Below are 19,583 nucleotides of genomic sequence, written 5' to 3'. Positions count from 1 at the left end.
GTGATCCCCTATTACTCAGAAGTCAGATTTTCAAGTCTGACTGGAACATTTGCAGAGCAACCAAGGTTCACTATCTAATATGGCTCATATATACTCATATAGAATGTAGTGAACGTTGCTAGATTACAGGTGTCAAACCTTTATTTCCAGCTCCAACTTTGGAGAAAATTAAAACACAGCATAAGTTGATTTTACCGTATACATAACGGTAAAATTCTGTCAACCACAGCTGCCGGTATTTTACCGTAAATTAGAGACGCTTATTTTTTTACAGTGTACACTTCATATTCCTTATATTAAATTTTAGCTTAGACAAGAATTGTCTTGGGGAAAATTCATTTCTAATTTCTAAAATAGATTGTGCTTTGAATTATACAAAGTATGATATATCTCATAGGTCTCTCTATATAAAAAAGTAAAACAAGTTACTGAAAATAAGTTGACAGTCTTCACCAGATCCTCCTAAAAGGACAGCAAACATTAAATATTCCTTAGTTTTTATTGACTAAAGGGGCCAACAGGAACCCAAAAAAAACAACTTAATGTTTAAAATGAAAAGTGCCAATTAGTTGGTTATATACCTGAATGAACTACATCAGAAGATAAGATATTTTGCACAGTAGACATTCTGACTGGTCTGAACATGTGAGTCTAACCATTAACATGGCTCTGTTCCATCCACAATACTTGATCCAGAGCAGATTTACTGACAGTGGTTTCATAACACCAGTTCTTTTTGTTTCCATCAGAGAGCTCCGACACTGACTCCAACAACTCCTGGGCCCAGTGGAAAGGAGAATTTTTTTTCAGAAGCCAAAGGTGGGTTCATGGAAACCAACAAGCAAACACAATTATGTTCCAAAGCACTGAGGTAATTCTGCATTTACTCTGGTTCATCTAACAGCAAAGCTCAGTGTCTCTTTTCTCTATGTTTTCACCTCTTCCTACAAGTAATATAATGAGATCAAAGCATTGCATAGGGACACTTTAGCAGTCAGCCAGGTTTTTACCAGCTGGCCCTCTATTTAATCAACATTGTTGGGTTTTATCAATATTCCCAAATGATATTGATTTTAAAAACGGGGGGTTGAAACATCCTGCCTAAGTTCTGTTTGCGTTGCTGCTTCCTTCAGAAATGTCTGTCTGGACTTTAAGTGCAATAAATTTTACAATTGGCGTGGTCCAATTTGGAAATAAAATCTACTGGAAAGCTCCAAAGTCAGAATGCTGATGTTTTTAAAGAATTTCACAATCCAAAATTTACTGGAAGAGTTGCTTTCAGTGATGTAAGGATGTGGCTCTAAGAAGCTCTCTGGCTACCAAGTAGGTTCTTTGCCATGTTTTTTTATAGAACTTGGTAAAACCTGGCTCCAGCTTCAGCTCCAGTGCTGGGTTAGCACTGAAAGCAGTGCGGTGAAAAACCTTAGAAGTGCTTCAATAACAAAACACAGTAAGACTACACAGAACAGGTTGATCTAGTTCACTAAATTAAAAAAGACCTTAATGTTATGACAAAACCACATTCATTTTTACCTTCTGCCAAACGTCCTTCAACTCATTTTAAAAGCTAAGTGTTTTTTAGATTCCTTGTTTAAATTATAAAATGGTGAACTGTGGAAAATTATAGAACTCCAAAGATTCTTCCTTTACTTTAGATGTAAAGAAAAGATTTCCTCACTCTACACTATATACTATATCATGAAAATGTCCAGCAACCGAATACATTTACAAAAGAAACACAATGTGAACAGTGGAATACATCATCCACTGCAGCATGAAGAGTATACACTCATTAGCCACATTATTAGATAGACCTGTTTGAATTGAAAGCTTGAAAAACAAGTCATGAATGAGCCAGTCTCATGGCAGTAACTCACTGCATTTAGACGCTATTATAATGACTTGCTGAAGATCAAAGAGGGCACCAGGGTGAGGAAGAAAGGACAGTGACATGGCTGTTAGTGACAGACTGGTCTGAGTGTTACAGAAACAACTCATCTACTGGGATTTTCCCATATAACCATCTCTCTTTTTTTGCTCTAGTGGCCTTTATTTGATAGTTAATTGACAGGAAAGTGGGTAATGAGAGAAGGGGGAAGACATGCAGCAAAGGTTGCCAAGGCCAGGAATCAAACCTGTGACAGCTGTGTCGAGGACTAAGGCCTCCATATGTGGGTTGTGCTTAACCCCTGCGCCACCACAGCACACCACCATCTCTTTTGTTCATAGAAAATTCTCAGGGAACAAAAAGTAATATTCAGTGAGCAGCAATTGCATGGATGAAAATACCTTCCTGATAAAGAAGATAAGCAAGCGACAAAAGTTTAAATGCCCACTCAGTGGGTGAGGCATCTTCCCCAAGGACACAACGACTGAGATAGACGGAGCAGGGATTCGAACAGGCAACACACAGATTGCAAGATGAACTCCTAGTACTAGCAAGGTATATCTAATACCTTGGCTGATGAGTATATATATTTTTTGAGGTACAACAAATGTAAATTTGTGTCCTCATGATGCAAGAGACTGAATGTATTCAGGTAGATGGACAATAAAAAGCAATGTTTTTTCTGTCTAATCCAGTGCTAGCCTCCTTTCCACTGCTGCTACTTGAATTATCACATAAAAAAGCTGACTAATGTAAATTCACCTTGATTAAACCAGAATCAAAATAATTAGATCAAAAATAAAACATGTGTTCTTGTTTGCAACGTGTGGGCTGTTCAATGCAGTAGCCATCAGTCTGCACTGCCACTCTACACACATCTTCCACGTGACAAGAAAGACTTATTCAGTCTGAGCAGTCCTGTGTGTGTGAAGCATCATCTGGCATGTTGAACAATGAAAGCCCACACACAGGGATGTGACCTAAAATGGTTGTAAAACTCAATAAGGAGAGGCTTTCAGGGTAAAATAACACAAAGTTGTAATTGAAGGTGTCACTGTACCAGGTGGCGTGGAGTCTCTTATACTAATTATTTGTAGTCTGGACATTAGAAGTGGAAGCAGATTACCTAAAAATCCTTTCCTCTATCATGCATCATTTTCAACTTTTAAATGAATGAACCATGCCTAAATATGTCTTCAGCAGAAACGTATGGCTTCCTTTTTGTTTTCCAGGGCTGTTTTTACATGAGATGCTTCCAGCCGATCATGTTTGTGTGCCTAGCAGAAGACGTAGAAAACTGCAGAATTCATATCTGAAAAGACAATATGTAGCTGCTTGTGCTACGTCTTTCTTTTGCCATCTCTCATGACAGTTTTATATTTAAAGTTGTGGTTTTTGAATCCACATTCATCTAAGTAATTCCTTCTTTGACAGTTTTATGCTTCATGGCAAAAAATGTCTCAAATATCAATATGCATGGATTTAGCCTTGCCCAATGACACCAAAAGTTGGATCAGACCAGCATCATCCAAAGACTACACTGTGTTTCATAAACTAACTGCAAGAAACCTAGTCAAGCCTCACACTTATAGATTTGTTTTGCCTCCTTTGAATCTTGTTGGCTTTTTCAGCAACAGCTGCACTGATAGTTTGGCTCATTAAAAACCACAATCTGGACCTCTCACAAGTTCAGTTCTCTTTCTGAAACTGACTAATGGTGCAACTCTAAGCACCAATGGATTTTACGTGTAGCAGGGTATGGCATCTGGTCAGTGACTCTGCACTCAATAGACAACTCTGCAGGTTTGCATCACTACAAAAGCTGTCTCTAAACTGACCCAGAGCTTGCCAATGTGAAAACCTAACATCTACTGTGCAGTTTTGGTATATTTTGATGGATGCTAAACTGCCAGTGCACGTAGCAGCAATGAACTGTGTCTGCATGCACACATGAATCATTGTATGTTGGGACTGTTCTGGTGCTGAACTCTGCTTTTAATGATCTGGAGAACACAACACACCCTGCAATTCTTCAGTGCACATGAGAAGGCAAAGACCAGATTATGTCTTCATTGATAACAGTACGTAAGAATATCGGAACACAACATGATCTAAGGAGAAACACAAGGTCAAACCCAGGATTCTGCTGTCCATGTACACTTGAACAGTAAATTGAAGGACTAAATTCTACATCAGAAAACAAAACAAATCACAACACCAGCATAACCATTTCACTGGCAGCATGCATCGGCACACCAATGTTTCTCTTGCCTAGTTGTTGTGACAATTATAAATATGTTATTCCATTGGATCAACACCTACATCTCACTACACCATACTTTTCCCCAGGTCAGTGAGGCTGCAAGCATTGACTGGTATTTATTGCACTTACTTACTACCTAAGGCCCCAATCATCAGGATATCCTAACAACCCAGCTAATTTCTCAGGCAGCTCACCTCAACTTTTTATTTGTCTCAAATATAGATATTCATCCTATGTTTATAATGACCTTTTTGATTTGTTGCAGTTTGCACTTCTCTGCACTTTTCTGCTTGTAACAAAATATTAGGTAATGTTTAGGGTGCCAACATTAACAATGGTCAACTCTAAAGCTCATCTATTACCAGCAGTACCATATCACTGTAATTTTTTTTGATTAATAACCATCTGTACAGTGCATTCTTAAATTTAAAAGGCAAATGTGGGTTAAAGTCCACAGAGCCCCAAATCATTCCCAGGCTGCTCCTGGTTAAAGTGCATCAGCAGCAGTAGATGAATCAGGTGTTGCTATAAGGCTATGAATGGATCACTTCTTGGCAGGGTAGATGTTTACCAGCCCTTGGTAAATCAGCCTACTTGTGGTGACAGAACATGGCATGTGGAAGGTTGGGCCATGTGTCTGGAGGGTGCAGAGGTCAGTCCTCCTGCTCTGTGCTGTCCTGTCGGTCTTCTGTCCTCTTCTCCTTGTGGCATGAGAAGATCCTCCGCATTTCCTCCTCATACCTGATGAAGTTTTCTCCGAACCGAGCCCAGGCTTTCAATGGGACCGTGATGGTGTTCCTGTACGGCTGACGCACTTCACTTATTTTTAAGAAAACCCCGTAGCGGTTTGAACCCACATCAAAGTAAAAGCGTTTGTTGTCCACTCGGAAGGACGCGGCCTCCGGAAGCTCGGGGTTATCGAGGCGCGTCCTGGAGCCCAGTCGGCCATGCTCGTCCACCTCTTCGTCCCCGTAGTCCTCGATGAGCTGGGACAGGGCGTCTCTGAACTCGATGAGTCCCTGTGCGGGCAGAACAATGGTCTGCTCGATACCCTGGCCATAGTAGCCCATGGAGCCGTGGCCTTTGCTGACGGTCTGTCGTATGCGCAGGAACCTACCTCTCTGGTTCTCCTTGAGGTCCAGAAAGTACTTCCTGTTGTCTCTCTCAATGAACTCGCTCTTGAGAACTCGGTGGGCATGATCATCGGAGCCTACCGAGCCGGTGGGAGATGCATGCTGCTCCCGCGCTTTTCTGCGCGCATCATGCCCGCGGCCCTGCCCGTTGCTGCCGTGTTCCTCTGCCAGCTGGGGAGTCTGGGCCAGGTTCCCCCTCAGTCCGATTCGGGCGTAATAATCGATGAAATCTCCCAGGCAGTATCGCAGAGCCGGAGCCATTGACATGGACAGAGTCAGCTTGCTCTTCCTGATGTTATCATGACGCCCTCTCCCGATCCACACCTCGGCTATCTTCAGGAAGCGACCGCGCACACTCTGCTTCACGTCCAGATAGAAGCGTTTCTTCTGGATGTCAACGCGTTTTGAGGCCAGTTCCTGAATGTCATTTCCCTGCTGCGCTGCTCCAGCCTGGATGTACTGCTGGGGATACGCGTGTCTGGACAGAGAATCGGACTGGATCTTACCCCTGCTTCTTTCCGTTCCCCTGCAGCACCCATCAGCCATCATCATCATTTATATTCCATCAGCAGCCTGCACAGGAAAAAGCGATCTCTCCATTCCCAACACATCGGCTACAGCTGGCTGGAAGAGCACAGGTTCACCTGAAAATGGCTGCGTGCTTTAAAGCCATCAGCTCATCCAGTCAGTGTCCAGAATAAACACCATGTATCCGGTCTCCGATGCGGACTGCTTCCATGTTTCATCAGCGATTTGTGCCGCAGCCTCTCGTTAACACAGGAAACCGGGAACAGCCGACCTGAGATACAGGAATGAACCCGATGAACCCGTTCACCCCCCGCCCCTCCCCGTCCTGAGAAGCCCTCCGTTAAAGAGACGCGACGTCAGCAGTGACTGAAGGCTGCATTCACTGCAGCTCTTCTCCACTGCGCGGATTTATGGCGGCGTGATGCGGGATCCACCGACTCCTGCCCTCCATTCAGACGAACATCATGTCCCTGAAGGAGAACATGTGAAGCAGGATGCTGATTTTCCTTCCTCCTCTGCGACAACAGACATTATTCTTCAGAAAAATCCCATCATCATCATCATCATCATCATCTCCATTGTTGCAAGTGTAACATTTCACCGTCCTCCCGATGGCAGAATTATTTCAATCAGAAAGACATATAAAAATAGTCATGGTAAACCAATTGACTGCAAATTGATTTACTAGCCTGTAGAATGACTTGCCGTTTCTTCTCCAATGAGTTAACATGATCAGCACACTGCTGTACCACACCACCACAAATGGAGGTATGAAAAAAGCTGAAAATGTAACTTTTATAAAACAAAATGTTCTTTTTTTACATGTTAAAACTGTCACCATGGTGTGATCGATGAGACAGATAATTTGAAAAAAATAAAATAAAAATTCAAGCTCCTCTGCTTGCTCCCAGTGCTAACTATAGAAATGCATGACTTGATCAGAAATCAGCCAATCAATCAGAGCCAAGAAGAGGGTCTGTCAATGAGGCTTGTGCATGTGCTGCTCACACCCTCCTCTTGCTCTCAGCTTCTCCCCATCAGCATCTGCCAGGTCAAACTGCTAACTGGAGAACTTTAGAATTTCCTTTTGGCTGAGCTCTTTGTTTACCACAACAGTTCAGCGCATCATTCACATTACAACACACAAGGCTCCAACCCACCATTTCATTTTCTGTTGCTTCCTTCCATTACACAAGATAAATGGATACTTTATTAATCCCGAAGTAAATTGTGTGGCAGACCATCACTTTCTCTTATACAAACAATAAGCACCAAAGACCCAACAGATAAAAACACTGACTATTAAGAAATAAATAGCTCAGTGTGGTGAGAGACAAACAAGTTCCCTAGTCTCTCAGTGGAGCACCACACTGTAAGGAATTTGATGTTCACTAAACTTAACTGGTGAGTTCAGTGGGTGACTCTGATTGAACAAGATCCCTCTGATCTTGGATATCATCCCCTGCTGCACCACCTTCTCCACAGAGTGCAGGCCCAGCCCCACTAGAGCCTGCATTCTTAATGAGCTAATTCAGTTTTCTTCTTAGTGGTGCCCCACTCCCCAACACACACCACCAGAACAGCACAATGGATACAATGAACCGGTAGAACATATTCAGCTTAGCAGACCTCATAAAGATGCCACCCTTCTCACACAGTACTTCCTGTTCTTGCCTTCCTTCTTGACCTGGAGGGAGCAGATAACACAAAGCTACATTTCAAGTCACCAAACCAAACCCTTTGGGTCAAGACTATAGGGCTGTGGCTGATTCTCATTAATCCTCTTCAACTCTTTTTTTTTTTTTTTTTGAACAGTAAAGTAAGTCTCTAACTGCTGACCCATTGTTACCAATATACATCACAGAAACCTAAATATTAATCTAAATCCAAACTGTTCATTATGTTATCAGTTAGAAATTATACAGTTTTCATTGAAGGAAAAATCTTCCATTCTACTTCAAATAGTTTACAAGTCACTCCTGTTTCTCCCCCTTTAAAAATAAAATTAAAAATAAAAAAACAGCTGGAAAAAATACCAAGAAAGGTGACTCCCCATTTTTGCAGACAATTTAGTGTCAGGCCAATTTGACACAAAACTCATGAATTAAGGAAAAAGGTTAAATGTCTGTCAAGAAGTTGCTTGAGCTGTAATAACTCACAGACCACATGTAGCTCAGATGTTTAAGGCATCTCAAGGAAACTTTATTGATACGCAGTACAGGTTAACTTTAACAAGGATTACTTAGTTACATTCAAGTGCAGCATATATACCAAAGCTAAAAAAGACATAATGTAATAAATGATAATGCCTAACAATGCACATCCCATTTCTGCAGAGCTGAATGCACAGAACAAGAAGAGGAAGGACAAACCCAAACTGAGTTTTCCATCCCGTAGAGCCAAACTCTTCACCAGGTTCAGCTAATGTAACCTCAACACGTCAATGTGTACAGCATGTCTTAATCTAGAATTGAAATGAGAAAAATTAAAACTAGATTGACGCTAAACTGAATTGGATATTAACTGAACCAGTTCATTGAGAGAACATGTTGTGAATTGTTGTTATATAAAGAAACTGAACTGAAATGAACACAGGATGAACTACTCAGAGCCAGAATTGAAGAAATAAGGCAAGGAAAAGAAATAATAGTAATGTAATAGTAAAGTAAAGCAGAAGTGGAGACATATGTCCATTCAGCACTTTTCTGTTAGCAACAAGCTGTTGGGCTATTGTGAGCACGTCACACTATTTATTATAGCACTCCAAAAAGCACTTCTGTTTCTATTACAATATCAGAGTAACACATCTCCACTCTAACTGGCGTTGCGTGATAAACAAGCACCATCTCCTTTCTGTAACACATTTGTCAGTTTCATATCACCTAATACCATTTTTGTTTCCAGAAGGACCGAACACTCTGCCCTGTGGAGCCTCCATTTGAGTTCTGGTGCTACAGACAGGCTGCAGACCACTTTCACATCAGTCTGCTCTCAGGAACAGGTTTCTGTTCCTCTGGAGATCAGCCTGCAGCTCAGAACAAGCTGACTGTAAAGATAGTTTCTCTTCCATCTTCCTGTGGTCCTGCAGTCTACTGTAGAAAATGACTAATTATCTGGAAACATGCTGATGACAGTGTGTTTTGTCTAATAAGGTCTCACACCCTCTGCAAGAAATGCTGAGAGTACTTACTAAAGAGGCAGACCTGACAGTGAGCCTCCATCCTTCCACAGGTCACATGTTTGATATGTCGGACTGCTGTGGTCAAACTAAACACAGTTAAATCAGTTTTCAGATTGATTAGTTAATTGCTACGCTACCAGGCAACTTTAACTCTTGGCAGAAAATATTTGACTAAATCTTGCTTCATTAACATTCTGAGAAGACGGATTCAGTCTGAATGTCTTCTTGGCAGTTAGAACTCAAAGCTTGCAGGTCCATCAGTCTGATATCAGTCTAGTGAGGAACAGAGAGGTATACTCTGATGGCCAAGCATTACTGCTATAGGCCGTCATTCACATGATACTTTACAAAGAATTATACAGCAGCCGCACATGTAAACGTGCGTTGAAGTGGAAATGAGTGAGACGATTTTAAAATCACTGTGTCAAAGGCTTAAAATAAAATAAAACGATACGGTGCGACACGTTCTTACTGTGGTCTGTAACCTCCCAACTGTGGCATGTAGCTGGACACTGCTGCTGACTCTGTGTCAGCAGACAGGCTGTCTGGCTTGGTGGTCAGCTCAGTGTCCTCTCTGAGGGGACAGAAGTCATGCTGCTCCACCCCCAGCAGCCTGAAGTCATCAGACTCCATGCTGTTCTGGTTCTCTGCACCAGTAAACAGTGACGGTCTGGGAGGAGGCTGGACCTGTCTGCATCCCTCCTGCAGCGACATGTCTGGGTGCTCCTCTGAGTCCAGCAGTGGCTGCGTGGACTCGGACCGCAAAAAGATGGAATGCTGCGAATGGGAGCTGGGTGTCTGGCCCTTGTAACCGCTGGATGCCACAACAGAGGAGTACTGAACAGTGCTGGCCGTGGAGTCAGCGAGGTCAGGGCCCTCATCGCTGTCGGAAACGCTCTGGCGCGGCGACGACATGCAGGAGGAGCCGCCGATCCCGCTGCTGTGCTCCTCAGATAGGTATTTGCCCTTCTTCAGAGACAGACTGGTCTTGTCCTCTTCAAAGCCAAGCTTTACCTCACACACCCCAACATCAAGCACAGACACACCAGACACACAGTTCTCCTTTGGAGTCTCTTCCTGCAGAGGAACAAAATATCACTGTCACATCTCAGACCAAAAGAATCTCACCCAATACAAAATTCAAGGCTTTGTCAGACCTATATTAGATGTAAACACAAAAGTTAACTTTAAATTTAAAACCTAATCCTGACACCAAGAGCCAGAGCTTTAATATGGAACCCACAGAAAAAAGAGAGACTGCTCTTGTACGAGAGTTGGTACTGCAGGTTTACCTTCGGAGGATAATCAGGAGACCAGTTTCCAATGGTGCTCTCTCCAGGGTTGGGAATCTGAGGCCAGAAGTTCTCCTTTAATCTGAAAGGAAATAGAACTCTGACATTACACAGCTATCAGTCAGGAAACCAACCACAACACATATCACATCTCTAACACAAGACCTTAATGGAATCTGATCTAGCCTGCCTAACGACAGAGCAGAAACTGGAGCAGCCCCACCTCCACTTAGCTTTTTTAGAGCGACTTTACAGCATGAATGCTCTTCATAAACTGTGTTGAGATGCTGACACACTTTGAAGAGTTACATCTTGTAGAGAAATGAAGGAGACAGACAGGACAGTTCCACCTACACATCCTTCTTCAGAAAGCACAGCAGGAGAGCCATGAGAACGAAGAACAGGAAGCCCAGGCTGACTCCTACCACGATGCCCTCAATCGTTCCTGGAGCTGGCAGGAAGACAGCACAACAGATCAGCAACACTTCACATCCCCATCAAGTTTTCCTTTATTTCCACTCAGTTTTTAGCTAATGAATAAAGGTTTATTAATGCTGACAAGCTATTAATGCCAGATTGTTTTTTTGTTGATGTTCTGCACCAATGTGCAAGCCCAGATTCTAGATGAACGACCTGACCACAGGATTCTGCTGGCCTTCCAAAAAGCAAAACTCCGGCTTGTGAACCAGTCCTAACCATAGCTGGTACACTGGGAATGGGTTGGACATGTCTGTCCCGATGGACTGGTGACCTGTCCATCTCTCAGAAAGTCAACACTATTTTCCATCATCAATCATTTCTTTCCCCTCCTTCAGTGCAACTTAAAAGCAGGCTTATGCACAGACACACTCATCTTTTCCCAAGTGCTTTGCAGTTTATCTAGTTGCCTGCAACGTCTTTCTGCCTTCACTCACAGTTTGCTGCCGTTATTTTATTAGGGCTTTGAATGAATATGTCCTGTTTGTTTAGCTGATGTGAAGCAGCTGCATGCAAGACAGACTCACCGTATCTCAATGTGGTGAATGAGTGAGGGTTGCTGTTTTTTGAGCCTGCCACGGTTGAAGCACTGATCCAGACTTCATACTTGGTGTTGCCCAGCAGCTCAGTCAGAGTGTAAGAGGTGTCGTTAGCTGCAACACGGATCGATTCTGAACAGAACCACACAAGTTAGGCTGACTGCTGAGAAGACAATGAAAGCTTTGGAGTAAAGAACCAGTTCTGACAGGTAGGAACGTACTCAGGGCCTCGTTCTCCTTTCTGTAGGATATGTTGTAGTTTGTGATGAAGCCCCTCCTCTTGTCCAGTGGAATCTCATCCCACACCAGATGAGCATTATCATATGCTGGGTAGCTCTTGTTAATAGTAGGGCCCTGTTCTGGAGCTGGAACCCAAGCAGAAACATTATTAGAGCTGATCACACCAGACTGGGTCAAAGTCAGGTAAACACAGAACCACCACTACCCGAATCCGCTCAGGAAAGGAACTTCACTAATCGTAAAAGAACCAGAACCACAGCAGTGTCACATGCACATCTGCAGCTTAGTAGTGAGGGTGCTGGACAAATAACAGGCTTCCGATAAAAAATAAATAAAATAAATAAATAAATGACTGCAGAGAATTAATTAGTTGTTTACTTATCAAATTTGAAGTCCCTGTTGTTGCCAGGAAGGTGCTCTGGTCAGTTGAGACCAAAATGAAATGTTTTAGTTTAAGTGTAAAACAAGTGAGAAATGACTGAACACATCATCTGCTCTCTGAAAGAAGGTGAGAGCAGCATCATACTGTGGGGATGTTTCTGTTCGGGAGGGTCTGCGTTAGGGCTGCACCCATTGTAGTTTTCTGGCCGATCACCAATCTTTACAAAGCCTGACCTGCCCATTCCAATTTTGGCTGATACTGATATTTTAGTCTGAAATGTTGTTAAATATAACAAGACAGTCGCTAAGTTAGTAACAGTGGGTGAATATTGCCGGTCTGTCAGTCAAAGCTCAGAGGACAGTGGTTGATATTTAGATCTTTGCTGAGGTAGATGAGATCAGTGAAAAAGATTGGCTTCACATTAAGTATTAGCCGATTAGCCATCTACCAAAATTAAAAAAATCTGGGGCCAATTTATCGGTGCACCCAGTCTGGGTATCTGGGCCCTATAGAGTGAAGCAAGTTTAACCAACAGAGATATCCTAGTCATGCAATTTAAAACCTGTGATGATAGTCTGCGATAGTGAACAGAACATACAGATGCAACATGTAGTCATTTGGAGAGTATGATGTGCTTCTTATCTTATGTGACTTCTTATCATAAGGAAGTCATTTAAGCACAGGAAGATGGTCACTAACCAGAAAGCAGTCTGACAGTAATCAGTCTGTGTTTTAGGTAGATCAGGACCAACTCTGCTGAGAAAGTCTCTAACTAACAAAGCACAACAGTCTAACTCAGTGAGGAGAACCATTTTCTCAGGACAAAGATTGGTTTCCATGGTGACAAATCCAGGTAAGAAGTGAAAGTGACTTTACAAAACTGAAAATCCTAGTAAGGTATGATGGGAAGATGGATGGAACTGAATTCAGAGCACAGCTGGAGGAAAAGCTGTTAGAGGCTACAGAAGACCTGAACATCCAACCAGAGCTCTTCACACTGACATACCAATACCAACTGCAGAGCGCAGGGTTCCCCTAAATAAATAAAGGTAAACAGATAAAAGAAGACATGGAAGAAAGCGAGAACTACAGCATCATCCAGTTTGTCTTACCTCCTTGCTCCAGATAGGTTTCTTTATGAACCAGCTTCCAGACCCTTCCAGACTGAATCACATAAACCGACACGTTGTAGCGAACAAACTTCTCAAGGTTCCCTGGATTTCACATCAGACAACAAAATAAACAGTTTGACCAAATAAAGATGAACAGTAGGGCTGGAGATTATAAGGACGACATAGAATTATTGTTGCATTATCCCACCACACTCTGCTCACAAAGAGCTAAATGAGGTGTGGACATATGGAAGTCCATCCATAGCAAGGAACTTGGGATGCTGCCAATAAATCTCTACATGAAAAACAAGCCAAAGCGCTGCAGAAGGAGCCATTTTGGCCTGCAGGAGCTGCTCTGATACAGTTCCAATCTCCTGGTGAGCAACAGCTCAAAGTTCTGGAGGAGATTTTAACGCAGCTCAGAAACATTAAGAAACTTTCTGAAAACATGAAGGGGATTCTGCTTTGTAAAAATATGACCTGTTCAATACCACAAGTGCCAGTTTACAGCCTTCAATCATAACTTAATATTATAAGCTATTAATATTATATAACTCCATTAGTTATATATAATCCATTATTTATACAGGAAAAACATCTCAAGACTCATTGGCTCATTTACAAGAGAGACCAAACACAAAAAATATAAAACAGTTGAGATTTAGCAGCACTTGTGAGCATCCAAGCCAGCGGTTGCGTTAGGTTTTTTTGTTGTCCGTCATTGACTGACATCATCAAAAAATTCTGTCATATTCTATTTTTATCTGTAAATGTTTAAATGATATTGACATAGTTTAGTTGCATGGTTTGATTAACATTCAACAAGTTGAACAGAGAATCTGGATTCCATCACGCATCATGAAGATGAACACATCTAGCTTTTTCTCTGCAGTGACAAAAGCACTGACTGGTCCCAATAACTACATATAACACATAACTCCACTTATGATCGATTCACCTGCTGTGATCTGAGCCTCATAACCTCCCCCTGGTCCACATCTGGAGGAGAAATCTGTGCTCAAGTTTAGATTGAGCACAAAAAATCCAACCAGACCACATCAAGCCCACAGACGTTATGTCTGAGCCCAATCCAACCCAACTGATTAACTTTAGATACTTTAGGCTGAATTAAGCTGGACACCTTATTAAGATTTTACAGATTTCATTTTTAGAGCATCATTTGAGTAAACAGTGTTACTTTTCCCATTTCTTACTTTTGTTTAATATCTACCAGCTCCATTTTTACTCAATCAGATAAATGCCTGCTCCTTTATTTGGACTATCAGTAGATCAACAACAACAAAAAATAAAACGTTCAAAAACGGAATATAACCTTTAATTGCAGTCCTAGTGGTTGTTTTGTTTTCTCTCTGCCAGTCTGTTTTTCCGTGCCTTGCCCACTCAACTACATATTCAGATACAGCGGTGTTGTTTGGCCGTTTCCATTCTACAAACATCTGACCCTCCTGGGTCCACACCTTCAACTTTTCCACCGTTGTTTGTTCTGAAAGAGAAACACACACACTGTTAGCAACACATAGATAGCTTTACACCAACTAAAGGGGTAATTGAATCGCTTTTTCTTTGAACTTTTGTAACAATAATAATCATCCAGTCACCTCTACAGGACATTATTTATGCTTCCAAAAATGCTGCTCAACATTATACGTTAGAGAAGCAGCATTCAAGATTCTGTAAAGCTCTGACCAGCTCATACTGATCTTAGCCAATTCTGAATTGTCTTTAAGAATTATATATCATGAGAAAATCTAAGAGCCATAGCGATATTTCCAGCCTTCCTGCATTGAGCAGACAGTAAGAATGACAGGAGAAAAGGTGACGCTACACCCCATCACCCTATGAGACAGAGAGCTACTAGAGTTAGAAGAATATTAGTAGAAATGTTTTCCAGTCACATTACATTAACAAATGTAATGTATAGTAAGCCTGTCAATGTAAGCCTGTAAATGGAGGTCTGTTTACGTACGGGTTTGAGTTCAGCTATGTGTTAGGTCAGAGCATCTATCTGAAACCTTTAGGCGCAGCAGTGCCACCATGGTGGAGTCCTGCTAATGACACACCACAGTCAGACTTTCTTTAAGCACTTACAGCAGCAACTACATTATTATGTTTATGGCAGTGGTCTGGGTCTCTCTCCACTGGTCTTGGATTTGACTTGGTCTCAGATTAAGTGGGTTTGACTATAACACTAGAAGGTAGTTTAGTATGTTGTATTTAGGTATTGAAAAAGATTGGATTCTTGAGTTTCCAACCGGCTAATCACTGCTCAGGATTGGTTGAGTTGAAGAATGAAACAATCCTCAACTGCTATCTTGGTGCATCTCTGACATATGTGCAAGCATGCTAACATGCTTGTTAAAAAGTTCCTATTGTGCTACCATCTCTTGCTATAATGTCAAAAGATTTATGTTCAGACAGAGTTACTGTGAAACAAAGAGCTGAAATCTTTTCAATCTCACCAGACTTTTTAAATACATTTAGATATAATGGTAGCAGCACAGCTGCACTGTTTCCTACTGTACCTCACCAGTCCACATGAGCATAAAGGCATTAGTTGTATTTCCTTTTCTGTACTGTAGTCCTAATAAGGCTCTGGGTTTATTCTGCTGACACTGACTCTGCACATGTAGGCCAGCTTTAGTGTTCACCTTTCACTGAACATTCAGCATAAGGTTTCCATATGCACAGCTGCTATGTTGCATTGAAAGAGACACACAGACTAAGGACTATGGGTGATCGGGCATTTGCTGTGGCTGCTCCTCGTCTATGGATGTCTCTCCCGGACTATTTGAGAGCCCCGCAATTATTGTCTGACTTTAAAACCGGCCTGAAAACGTTTCTTTTTAGACAAGCCTACTCCACTTTTAAATGACTGTCTTTGTTCGATTGTTGATTTTATTTGTTTTTAGCTACACTGTGTAGAACTTTGAGATTTTTGTTAATGAAAAGTGCGTTATAAATTAAATTGATTTTCAACCTGTATCTATTCATCTTAGTCAGTATGTAAGTAATACCCTTTGTCGACAGTCTGTTCTTTTGGTTCTGTGTATTGTGTGTGTTGGAAAAAAAACAGAAAATCAATAAACATAAAGTAATAAAAAAATAAATTAAATTGATTATTATTATTATTACATACCAGATGATCTGACAAGGATCAAACACGCCTCTGGAGAAGTCCCCTTGGAATTGTTGGCATTCACGCACACTCTTACAAACTGTTTATCAGCCAAGGAAATTTTCTTAAGCAGAGTGACTCTGCTCTCACTGGAGGTCTGGTTCTGGTCGGCTGGGATGATCTCCTGCTCCAAAGGTCCATTCTTGTTGTAGAGAATTAAGGCGAATGACGTTATCCTTCCATTGGCATGCTTGGGATCCTGAAAGTCAAAGTCATATACACACACAGGATGAAAAAACAGCCTCCATCAGTGGAAGAATCTGTTCAGCTGTTCATCCCCTGCAGACTAGGTGAGTCATTCTGCTGTCAACAAACCCGGCTTCATCCTTACAAAGCCATTTAGTTTCACATTTCAAAAGTTTAAACTCAAACTGCTGTTCATAAGTAACAATGAGATCAGTGTAGTCCAATACCTTCCTCAGTTGCCGGATCTCAACCCAAATGAATATTTCAGACACCTGCCTGAATCTAGACCAGAACCAATGAAGCCAGAACTTGAACATATGAGTGTTCAGCCCAGTGTACTTGTAAGCAAGTTGGGCCCAATAACATGTCTAGTGAGTGACTATCAGCTGTTCTCTGATGTTTTCCAATCTGGTCATGTTTGGATTGGATATTTTTTTTATTAAACCGTTTTGTTTACAACATTATGAAACTTTACCTTACAAATGATCTGCACTTCTTCACCATGGTCACCCCCAGTCAACTGCCACAAATCTGGTTTACTTCTAGGTCCTGAATCAGAGGTAGAAAAACAGGAAGCATCACACCATGACTCGTCTTCAGCTGCACAGTGAAGGAAAACGTGCAGGTTTATAGCATCATTAATAGATGGACCATCTGGGCTTTTTGAGCCCATGATAACTGATCATTGAAAAGGAAAGAAAAACAATTTACTATGCATATACACACATACACAAATGCATACACATAGGGCTGGTGAACAACAAACATTTTTAATCTGATTAATTGGAGTTGCTTTGAATAATTACGATTACTGTATTCTCCGGACTATAAGGGACACCTAAAAGCCTTAAATTTTCTCAAAAATCAGCAGTGCGCCTTATAATCCGGTGCACCTTATGTGTGCACTGAATTTAAAAATCTGTCCCTGACACAGAGACGTAAAGTGTACAGTACGTTCGCTGGCAGTGATAAACCAATCAGAGGACATTACGTAATACGTAAAGTACGTACGCCAGCAACGATAAACCAATCAGAGAATTGTTTTCAGAGTTCTGCAGCATACGCCTCCGGTAAAAACCAGATAGGTTTTTCCACGCATCACAGTCCCTGTTCATCTGCGACTCCATGCCGCCCATCTCACTGCTACTGTGAAAAAGGAAGTAAAGCAAACTAACTTGGAGTTTGCCGTCATTCCGGGAGGATTAACAAAAGAAATCCAACCGCTGGACATTGGTGTAAACAGGGCGTTCAAAAAGAAGTGAGTGGCGTGGGAGTGATGGATGACAGACTGCGAACACGTTTACTAAGACGGGGAGGCAGCGCCAGGCGAGTTACGCCACCATGTGTGAATGGATTGTGGATGCCTGGGCTGATGTATCTGCCTTAACTGATGTCCGAGCTTTCGCGAAAGTCGACATCATTGCTGAACAGCCACCTGGAAACGAGACTGACTCCGACAACGATGAGAGGGAACCTGGCATGTTTGATGGCGAAATTTCCCAGCTGTTCAATTCAGATACAGAAGAGGACTTTGATGGATTTGTGGAAGAAGAATAAAAAATAACGTGAGTGTATTGTTATATAGTCGAATAAAGTTCAACTAAACTTACTCTTCTGTTTCTGTTACCTTTTTTTTTTTCAGTTGACCGTATGTTTTAGCATGAGTCTTATAATCCGGTGCACCTTATAGTGCGGAAAATACGGTAATTAACTGAGTTAATAAATGAGTTCTAAATGTTTTAGTGCTGTCAATTAATAAAAATAGGGTATAACAGGCAAAACTGTTGCTTCAGTTCTAAACAGCTACATGTAACTTTTTACGAAAATGTCAACTGTTGTTGACATTTTTTTGTCAACAACAACCTGCCCATTATAGGACGAACTCTTACAATTGTCACAATCAACATCCCATCTGTGCCAAGTCAGGCACAGCTAAGATTCTGCTTAATGTTCTGGGCACACATCTAACTCCATATCTGTGTCAACAGTCAGAGTATGAAACAATAACACTTACGATCCTCTGGTGTTGTCTTAGTTTCATTGGCACTCCAGTTGCTCCAGGGACCCGAGTTCCCTTCTCGATTTCTGCAGCGCATCTGAATGACATAAGCGCTGTATGGCTGAAGATTCTGCAGTCTGAAAGAAGTTATGACCTTGTCGGTGTCTTCAAGAGGTATCTGTAAAACAGAAACCCCAGTAAACTTAATATCATTATCAATAATAAACCAAGGACCAAATAAACCAAGAATTGATTTATCTGAGTGGATTTTTATTCAAATATATTCTTTAAGAATCAGCGAGCCAGAGGGTGAACAGCTGCCATTTGTTCTGACATGCATCAGTTGGGATTAAACAGAACTGTCTCAAAGGTAGCAGAACTTCTTCTCTCCCCCAGGTGAACAAAATATTCAGCATACCAACCAGAATGGGCTCAGAAACATTTTTGATCCATAAAGTGCTTAGATCACACACACTTACATAAGTCCAAGTATGGGATCCACTTTGGCAGTATCGGATTTGATAAGTCAGTTTTATTCGTACATCCTCAATAGGATGCTGCCATTTGATTAAAAGGGAGTTAGGGAAAGGCTCCTCTGGAAACGCAGTCACTTTGGATGGAGGATCTGTTTTCACTGGAACACAGAAACACAAGAGTCCATTTCAGAATAAAACAAAAAATAAATAAAAACCTTCCAAAATGAAGATGGTCAAACATTTACTTACCAAACTCATTGGCGTCTTGTTTCAGATGCTCAGACTCCACTGTTCCCAGTAAATTATCTGCCACCACCCAAACATTGAGATGCATGAAATGGGGGAAGAATCCCAGATTCACCTTGGTTGTGCTGAACAATGTTGTCTCGCTTCTATGTGTGACTGAACTGGAGACATTTTTTAGAAAGCATTTTTAGAAAACTCAGATTATGAAATAAGTTGTACTGCAGAACATGTTCAGTTCCTGACCTCTTTCATTCTCACTTACTCGCAATTCTTCCCAAAAAGCATGAAATATGAAATCATGATGAAATACTGGGATCAAACTGTCAAAAAATAACTTCCTCCAACAATCTAGGAATACCAGAGAAATGACTTCACAGCATGATGGAGCATGGTGGGGTATGATGGAGCATGATGGAGCTTGGTGGGGTATGATGGAGCATGGTGG

General features: G+C 41.6%; 2 protein-coding genes across 2 annotated transcripts in view; both read right to left on the bottom strand.

Annotated features, from left to right (window-relative positions):
• Nucleotides 1-4,519: 4,519 nt before the first annotated feature.
• Nucleotides 4,520-6,626, bottom strand: purg (purine-rich element binding protein G). The gene has a single exon (XM_008423099.2). It carries the CDS (start codon nucleotides 5,837-5,839, stop codon nucleotides 4,805-4,807), a length of 1,035 nt encoding a protein of 344 aa, XP_008421321.1. The 5' UTR covers nucleotides 5,840-6,626; the 3' UTR covers nucleotides 4,520-4,804.
• Nucleotides 6,627-7,981: 1,355 nt separating this feature from the next.
• il6st (interleukin 6 cytokine family signal transduce) overlaps nucleotides 7,982-19,583 on the bottom strand; it is an 18,507-nt gene continuing 6,905 nt past the window's right edge. The window contains exons 5-16 of the mRNA XM_008423098.2: nucleotides 19,142-19,299; nucleotides 18,896-19,050; nucleotides 18,432-18,594; nucleotides 16,893-16,966; nucleotides 16,193-16,430; nucleotides 14,369-14,539; nucleotides 13,036-13,137; nucleotides 11,523-11,666; nucleotides 11,290-11,433; nucleotides 10,640-10,736; nucleotides 10,286-10,367; nucleotides 7,982-10,070 (exon numbers count right to left, since the gene is read on the bottom strand). Of these exons, the coding sequence (XP_008421320.1) occupies nucleotides 9,462-10,070; nucleotides 10,286-10,367; nucleotides 10,640-10,736; nucleotides 11,290-11,433; nucleotides 11,523-11,666; nucleotides 13,036-13,137; nucleotides 14,369-14,539; nucleotides 16,193-16,430; nucleotides 16,893-16,966; nucleotides 18,432-18,594; nucleotides 18,896-19,050; nucleotides 19,142-19,299 (2,137 nt within the window). The 3' untranslated portion in view covers nucleotides 7,982-9,461. The remainder of the gene's footprint in view (nucleotides 10,071-10,285; nucleotides 10,368-10,639; nucleotides 10,737-11,289; nucleotides 11,434-11,522; nucleotides 11,667-13,035; nucleotides 13,138-14,368; nucleotides 14,540-16,192; nucleotides 16,431-16,892; nucleotides 16,967-18,431; nucleotides 18,595-18,895; nucleotides 19,051-19,141; nucleotides 19,300-19,583) is intronic.

This window comes from Poecilia reticulata, linkage group LG12 (assembly GCF_000633615.1).
Source record: "Poecilia reticulata strain Guanapo linkage group LG12, Guppy_female_1.0+MT, whole genome shotgun sequence".
In the NCBI taxonomy this organism is placed as follows: Eukaryota; Metazoa; Chordata; class Actinopteri; order Cyprinodontiformes; family Poeciliidae; genus Poecilia; species Poecilia reticulata.
Note: the sequence above shows the minus strand (reverse complement) of the source record. Positions and strands in the feature narration are given on the sequence as shown.